This window comes from Mus musculus, chromosome 14 (genome assembly GCF_000001635.26).
Source record: "Mus musculus strain C57BL/6J chromosome 14, GRCm38.p6 C57BL/6J".
Taxonomy (NCBI): Eukaryota; Metazoa; Chordata; class Mammalia; order Rodentia; family Muridae; genus Mus; species Mus musculus.
The window spans coordinates 69,281,125-69,289,886 of NC_000080.6; the positions used below are offsets into that span (position 1 = coordinate 69,281,125).

General features: G+C 48.9%; 1 protein-coding gene and 1 long non-coding RNA gene across 4 annotated transcripts in view; one reads left to right on the forward strand and one right to left on the reverse strand.

Moving 5' to 3' along the window:
• Positions 1-4,420, reverse strand: part of Slc25a37 (solute carrier family 25, member 37) — a 43,697-nt gene extending 39,277 nt beyond the window's left edge. The window contains exon 1 of one of the 3 annotated variants that reach the window (XR_003950900.1): positions 3,608-4,420. Coding sequence is in view for 1 of the 3 variants with exons in the window: in NM_026331.3 (NP_080607.2) it covers positions 3,608-3,817 (210 nt within the window). In the remaining 2 variants the exon portion in view is untranslated. The remainder of the gene's footprint in view (positions 1-3,607) is intronic. The other 2 variants (XM_006519461.2, NM_026331.3) reach the window with 2 other exon arrangements.
• On the forward strand, positions 4,232-4,721 carry Gm31748. The gene is made up of 2 exons (XR_383542.4): positions 4,232-4,297; positions 4,415-4,721. It is a non-coding gene; the product is annotated as a predicted gene, 31748 (long non-coding RNA).
• Positions 4,722-8,762: the final 4,041 nt, after the last annotated feature.

The window sequence follows — 8,762 nt, forward strand, 5'->3', positions numbered from 1 at the left end:
GCTGCCAAGAGGCACTTAGAGAGAAGCCACAGTTGGACACGAGTCTGCAGACACCCAGGCACCCTAGATCCCTGACTTAGCTTCCATCAGTTTGCTACAATCATGCCGGAGCTCAGGGGTCCCACCAGTCTGGTGCTCTTTAAATGAAGTCTTCGCATCTAACCACTAGCTGTGAAGACTAAGGGGAAAGAGAAAGGTTAGGAAAAAAATCCATGCAAGTCTTCCCAAGAGGAACTTAAGTGACCTTAGACTGTTGCTGCTAGGAGAGAAATTATGGACCATGTGATTCTATGATGCTCAGACTTTGTGTGGAGATGGAGTCTTGCTAGGCAGCTCAGGCTGGCCTTGAACTCACTATGAAATTCAGGCTGACCTCAAATTCTCTGCCCTCCCATCTGGGTCTCTGAGTACTAGGACTCATTGCATGTACTTACTACCTGTTCTGGCCAGAAGTGCTTTTTCACACAGTCTCTGGGGTGCATGACTCAAACAGAACTTCAACCGTGTTTCTTCCTACCCAAATCATACCTGCTTACATACTTACATACTGTCACCAATCTGGCTTCCAAATGCTCAGCCCACTAATACATCAAAACCCACAGTTTGAAAGACAGTGGACATTAAAGTGGCATCGGGAGACGACAGAAGCTTATGAAATAGCAACTTCAGTATTAGAACAGTGCACATCCCATGAGTCCTCTTTCTGTACTGAAGACCCAAGGAAATCAGCAAGCTTTGATTGCAAAGGACCTGCCCTGGGTCCCAACGCTCACACAGCCTGGGACAGCAAATCCGAAAGAAAGCTGGCGGACTCTACTCACACTTAACAAGTTCAAAAAATGAATGCCTTTATAAAATAAAAAAAAAAATCAAAGACATCTTTTTTTCATCTTTCCAAGATCTGATTCACACGCACTTGGTCTCAGCTGTAATAATTAACACGAAAGGACAATAGGGGCACCTTACAAAGTGGGAGGGGCTAAAGGAGAAGGAGCACCCATTTTCCCCAACAAAACAAAGGCACAGGTTGGTGCTTGAGGCAGACAGCAGTGAGCTACAGGGCTAAGAGCCAAGCCTGCCCTCCTGACTCAATTACTCAGTCTTCATCATCCAAAATATTTAAGAGGGACGCAGCTGTGGGCTTCCCACATGAACTGTTTCCATGACTGGGGCATAATTGTGTCCTGCCACCTCAGGTTAGATACAGACAACTGTGATGATCTTGGTGGACTCTGGCCCGCCTGCTGCCTACTTGGAGCCATAGGGCTTGTGACACTAACCTTCGCTGTGCCTTTATTATTAATTATTATTATCTTTGTTGAAAACTAGAAAGAAAGAAAAATCCTTGCTGCCCCCAAAAAAAGCTGCGGGGGGTACACAGAAGGCATTTCACACCCAAACTGTGAGTCTAAGAACAGCAAAGGGTCACTACTGACCAGCAGTCGGGATCGGTCTCAGAACTAGAAGAACCTGCTGACTGGCAATGAGCAACTTCATTTTACAAGCAAATCCCATGAGGTGAATACTTGCTATGACACTCAAGATAGCTGTGCGAGTGCACATACACACACACACATACACACACACATTCACTCTCACACAGTGAGGTATACACTCACAGCTCACACACTCACGAACATGCACTCTCACACACACTCACAGCTCAATACTCTCTCACACATATGTGCATACAAACACACATACATATACACACACAGGTATATGCACAGTTTGCACACTCAAGAACACTCACATATGCACTCATAGCTCACACACACATTCTTTCTCTCTCTCTCTCTCTCTCTCTCACACACACACACACACACACACACACACACACACACACACATCCTTATAGCCTATGTTTGTCTATCCACAGATGGAAAATTTTTGGAAAAGACTAAGCACAGAAGTAAGTCTGAATCCAAACAGGTAGGGAGAGTGTGGGAGAACTAAACACAACGTGTGTTACTTACAAAGGGGAAAGGCATGCCTGGACTGTCAAATAAATCAAGAGGCATCAATAATTGTTTCTAACCTTCAAAGTCAGCTAAGGGGATAGGAACCAGAACTCATGGCTAAGGGACATCAGGCCTCACAGGTGGAAGGGCTCCTTCGATGCAAGGTCATCTCCAGGTCTGTGACCAGTTCAAATTAATAGCTCCTGACTTTCCCCTGTCTCTAACCAAGATGCATTAGACTGTAGAAAATGTCCTTACATTTGATCCATCTTCTCCTGTATTAATGCGATCTAGCATGTGTCCAGGCTCCTTCTAAGGTGATTTTAAAATCAAAAATCAGTTCCCCCCTCCTCACTCAACAGTGGCCGGCAAAGGAGCACTGCATGATTGCCCACTAGGACAGCGGAGGGACAGTGAAGATGACTCGGGTCTGGCAGTGAGCTGGAAGACAGGCCTTGCCTTAGGCCCAGCATCCTGTTCACTGGACTTGGCCTGTCCAGTCACTGACTGGCAGCTCTGAGAAAACCCAGATACTCATACCTGCTCAGGTGGGGCCCGCATCTGCAGTAAGGTACTGTTTCATGTGTGCAGGCCTGGCACCCTGCCTTACAAAATAACTGCCACTTAGTGAGGCCCCCAAGTTCCCCAAAGCATAGTGGAGCTGCAGCCACCCAAAATTCAAGCGGCTAAGAGTTAGAGGAAGCTTCTCCGCTCTCCTCCTTGCCCCTCGGGCTTATTCATGTTAACTCCCAGGGGTGTCTCGCCCCGTATTCCAGCTCTAAAGGTGCAATGTCAGTACAGGTATTACTTCCTGCATCTCTCGCGGGGCCTCTCTAGGTCCAACACAGGCAGTTCTTGCTCTAACAAACCTCACCTGTTCAAGCCGCCTCTTGACAGAAGCGCATGCGAAACTACCTGGGGGAAGTGACCAGGTCAAACTGGAAGCCTATTACACAACCCATAGCTGTACAGTACAAGTCTGCAGGTCCACCTCGCAGCAAGTGAAAGACAGCAAAGATCCCTGGATGTCCCACTGTCTTCTAGTAGAACTAGGTGGGAGGGGAGGTGTCACATGGAGTGTCGCTGATCCAGTATGCCCCCCCAAAGAGCTGACCGGAGCCTGGGGACTCGGCGAAACGGCGTCCCTGGCTCTTCCCCAGACCCTAAGCCACCCCAGAGCAGCAGGCACGCGCCGGGGCCAGAGGGCGCGCGGCCGGGGGGAGGGAGGGGGAGTACGTTTCTCGGAGGAGCGAGGCAAGCGCTTCCCGGCCACCAGCTCCCTCAGAAGCCGCGCACGTGCAGCGCCCGAGCGATCGGACGGCTCAGAGCCACAGCCACCTCCGCGCACTGAGTGCTCACCACTTGTCCCCCACGACCACGACAGAGACAGAAGTGCAAGACTCCCTGGCGGAATCTAGGGGTACTCCCCCGGGACATCGCGGAAGGAGCGACATGGTGCGCTTTCCTGGAGCCCCGGCTGCACGCAGCCAATCCGGGAGAGAGCCCTGGCCTGTCGCCGCGCCCCGGGGAACCGGCAGCGTGGCTTCGTGGCTCTGCCCCAGGCTGGAACTGCGCGGGATGCAAACGCGCGCGCTGCTGCGACTGCTCTCCGGCTCCTTTCCCCCACAGTCCTCCGCGCGCCTCACCTTCACGGAGTCCACCGGGTACATGATGGAGTGCTCCAGAATCCCGGCCATCGCTCCCGCTGTCATGTGGGTGGACACCGAGGCGCTGGTCGGTAGGTTCTCGTAGTCCTCCGACCCGGCGTCCTTGCTGCCGCAGCCGCCATCGCGGCAGTCCCCATCCATCCTCCGGCCCGCAGCCTGGTTCCCCACGCCGCCACGGCGGAGCTCCATCCGCGGCCCCGCGGGGCGCGGGAGGCGGCAGGAGGTGGGCAGGAGGGGGAGGGGGAGGAAAACTTCACTTCTTAAAGTGGGAACCTCCTCCCCCGGGTTGCGGCGGCTGACGCCATGGCGGGCTGGGGTGGAGCCGAGCGGCCAGAAGCACCAATAGCTGGAGAAGAAGAGGCCGGCCGTGGCCGCGCTATTGGTGCGCCGGGCAGAGGGCACCCACCTCTCTGTGTGACGTCGCTGCCCGCTGCACATTTCCAAGCAACCGGACGGGGGCGAGAGCAGACATTGGGGTGTCCCGGGAAGTTGTACTACCTAGAGGGTGGTGACCATCTGCAAGGGACAGTCAGGTCCCTGGGGAGAGTCAGCAGAAGGGATATGCTCAGAGCTGCAAGAGCAGGAGAAGGGGCTGTCCCCAGAATCGGTAGTTTTGCAGACACTAATCAACCAGCTTTAGCATTCCGAAGGCTGGGGATCTGGTAGGAGGTGAGGTCTGTTACTGGGAATGTCAATTATGAAGCGGAGTGGTTGGACAATAGAGTGCTTGTAGGAATCTAGAATTGAGGATACACTTGGATATGTGCTCGTTTTGTATTCTGCTAGGGCCCATTCCAGGGAATGAACAGTTAACACTCAAGGTCCCCGCTTCTAGTCAGCTTTGCTTGGGAATAATCTTGGAGATTGGGAAGTGTGTTTCTCTTCTGAAAACAACGAAGAGCTAAGTGTATGCTGCTCTTGTTCTCTGAAGATCCAAGTCCACCCTGTCCTGGATAGACCAAGACAATCGTAGCAGGGACAGAACCCTTCACTAAGCAGCTCCCTGGGACATTTACTTGGGGTTTGTAAGATCTTTAGCTGATGTCACAGCAAGAGTGCTCAAGTGAACTGAATAAAGCTTTGCAACACTGCCTATCTTCTAAAGCTGTTCTTTTAAAACCATCCCTGCTGAGCCCTTCAATGAATTAGAGTCCGGGATGCTTTATTTTAACTTAGTATTGCCTTGCTCCATCTGCGATTAAAACTAGAAATCAAAACGCAGAGGTCTGCCTGTTTGTGGGCCGCTCTGTCCTTGGATGCATTTAGTGCCAGGGCCTCCTTCGATTAGGTAAAGACTTCTGAGCAGCAAGGCTGGGCAATGAGATATGCGGGGCTGGGAAGGATCCTGCAGACACTGTGCCTGCCAAGCGCCAGGTTAGCCATCTCAAGCAGCCCTCGGGGATTCAGCAGAAGATGATAAAGGTGTGGAGGGCAAGGGCATCATTTTTCCAGTGTTTGTAGCTGTCCTAGTAGCTTCCAGGTGAATCCTGGGACTATGAAAGTAGATATCAGGTCACTGTCTAACAAAGGTGACAGAAACAAAGCTCCACTTTTGACAAAGGTGGTGTTTTTAAAAACTGTTGATCAGAAGTTGTTGATATTCACACCAGCAACTAAGAATCTGAGGCAAGGGGATTACAACTAGTGTGAGGCCAGTTTGTGTTGTGCAGTGGGTTCCAGACCATCCTGAGCTCAGTGTGAGACTCTGTCTCGTACATACAAAAATGAAAGTCTTCAATACATATGGACCCCCCCCTCCCCGTCCCACTTCTGGATTTGGGACATGAAGACCCAAGATACACACATAAAGCTTTTTTGAAAGCATTATTTGTAGTAGCAAATACTTACAAACTGTCTAAACATTCGGTAAGAGGGGAAATGAAGAAAGAATGTGTGTTGGGTGAAATATTACACACCCCATAAAAACTGTGGTTCTATTAGGCAATCACAGAGGAAATGATTCATACACGGCTGGGTCAGGAAAGCAAAGCACAATTATGGGGCCATTACACACAAAAAAAATTTCTGTGTACAGAAAGAAAAGTGAAACAACTTGCGATAGTAATGGGATTACAGGCAACTAATTTTTTTTCAGGTTTCAGTTAATACATTATTTCTGTGATTTCGAAATAAAAGGACTTATATGTCACATGTTAGTGGATGGGGAAACCATCTGAGGTTGGCAACAATGGCATTGGTGGAAGGGATTCAATGTATCAGTGACTATTCTTGGAAATTTTAAATTTATTTTTTTAAATTAAAGGTTCTTACAAATGTGCATATGACTATAATCTTTGGAGTTCGAAGATTTTTAGATTTTTCTTTAAAAAAAATCATTATGGTGTAACTCTCACCCCCCATCAAAGAAGCTTCCCTTTGAAGCAGACAGAGACGGTTACAGAAAGCCACAGCTTGTCAAACTGCAAAGAACAACAGACCACGGACCACGGGGAACCCAACCCCAACTGATACATCTACAACACAACCCCAACTCCTAAGGTTCACATAACATAGAGGTAGAGGGGACAGAAAGATTATAAAAACCAGAGGACCAGAACATCTGCTGGGGGACCATGTCTTCTATACGACAGGGAAGCAGCACCCAGGGAATGGCAACCATGTTGTTGACGAAACAAGACCTGAAAAATGACAGCACCTATAGACATGACCGCATGGGTGGGGGAATTCTCACAAGGCTCCACCCCTAGATGGAGAACGATGGGCAATTAATAGTTGCTAGGAAACCAAGAATTAGTCTTCTCCTGGGATGAGCCCCCTGATAGGCTATCCAATCCCAAGAGGTCATTCCTAACCACATATGAGCAACACTCAGTTATCTCAGAGGATGTATTTATAAATGCATATGTATATGTGTAACAATAATAAAGAATAAGAGGCCAGGGGCTAGAGAGATGATTCAATGGTAAGGAGTCCTGGATGCTCTTCCACAGGCCCTAAGTTAGATTCTCAGCACTCACGTGCAACCCACAGCTCCCTACAACAGGATCTGATGTCCTTTTCTGGTATTCAGATGTACACAAAGACAAAGAACCTGTATACATAAAATACACAGATAAGTAAATCTTTTATTTAAAAAAAGAGGAAGAAGAGGCCATGAATTTGAGGAGTATGTGTAGCAAAGAACTCAAGAGTTGGAGGGAGGAGAAGAAGGGGAAATTATATAAATACAGTACTTATATGTGAAATACATACAAAAATAAATATTAAAAAAAATCAAAACATGAAAAGAATTCAAGTCAGGCCCAACTGCAGATTTGTGTTGGGTTTACAACAAGTGTTCAGCATTTTTTTCTACCTCTCTCTAGGGTGGACTGTGTGCTCAATGTCTATGTCACACTCAGTGGATTGCAAGGGCCACATTTCTAAGACATGCCTGCAGCCAGGGGTCTAGATGTGCTGCTCTGCCAATAGATAGAACTGGAGAGATCCAGAAAGCAGAAGTGCAACCAGAGCTGTCTTCTTCTGCTCACTGTTTTCTTGCTCCCTGGAAAGGCTGCAGACAGGAGGGTCGGTGTGTTGGGGAGGAGAGTGGCTTCCCTCAGCAATAGCATTGCAGTGTCTGGCCACCAGGCATATGCTTGTTGGGAGTCTTTGATGGCAGCCTCCCAAACCCTTCACGGTAGTGTCATATATGGCCTCTTGATCCCTGACCCTCAGGGATGTGAGAGAGTTAACTGTTTTCCTTGAGAAACCATCTTGGCTGTGTGCATCTGTGAATTATCCTCAGAGACCTAGCTTGGAGTTGGCTCTCCACGCCTCCAACAATGCCATGTATAGCAGTAGAAGGGCCCGATGGTGGAGGACTCGCTCCTGGCCATGGCAATTCAACAGTCAGCCCTGCCCCCACCCCACCCCACCCCCACTTCCGGAGGAAAGCCTGTTGGGACAAGGTCCACATTCCAGTTCTAGAACCCTGTGTTTTAGACACACCCTGCACAGGGGAAAGCTGCTTTTTCTTTGAAAGACAGGAGCCCAGAAATTCAGGAACAAAAGACTGGCTGCTGAGGTGACAATATTCTCTCCAGGGTCAGGTCCAGAGACACAGGCTGCTGATTCTGCTGGAGTCTTGCATTTAAGTTCCTGACTGTTGAAGGCCCAAAAATGTCAGCATGCCATCTGCCTCAGGTCAACTGGAAGCCAAGCTTAGCTTAGAAAGAGGAAGTTACTGAGCATGCAGGGTGCACAGCCTCTAACTTTGGCTCAGAGGCCTGTGCCAGCTCTGGTTCCCCCATTTACTGACAATGGGGCTCTGGCCTCTGGATTGGCCTACTTCTTTTGAAGGCTATGGCCATGGATACGAAACCACATAATAAACAAAACACACCAGTACATTGAGAATGAGAGCATGCATGTGCCAGCTAATTTTAACTCAAGTATATATATGAGAGATCACAAGCACCTCTAAACATATCCAGTCCTCACAACTGCACATATTTGTCCTTATAATCCCAGAATCCCTTGCTTTTCCAAGGACAGTACTGTTTATAGACTCTTGACCTGTGGGATAAGTTTCCCTTGGAGATAACTTTCCCCAGGACACAGAATAAGAAACAGAGACAAATGAAGAGGTGGGACAGAACTACCTCAGTTTACTGGGCTTTCTTTGAATGCAGGCAGTGACAGGCAGGGGTTAGAGTTGAGAATTCCATCTGGAATTGGAGAAGGCTGGGGCCTGTTAGGAGGAGCTTACCTCTCAGGAAGAGATTACACACAACTCTGATCATGTGTCAGACAGTCCCTTGCAGAAGAGACCAGACTGGAACAATGATGGTAGGAAGGGCGGGGTCTTGGACAGGTCTGCTTCCTTATGCCTGTCTCTTGCTTTCTATTTAAACCCAAACCTCATGTCAGGACCCAGAGCGTGGACTTTGTGAGAGAGGGGCTCCACAGACTTCTTCCTTCTTTTTTCCAGTGTGGCCACATTGGATAAGTGTTTTCTTTCTGTTCTTCACTATTAAGTGTGACAATGATTGGCTTGTTGAGGACAGGTGGTCAAGCCTAGCTTGCTATGGCTGCCAGGGTCCCAGCTCTGCCCCTAACAACTCTGGTAACATCTCCAGCATGAACGTCTTGCTCTTACCTCTGGAATCCTCTCTCGCCATCCACTCTTTCA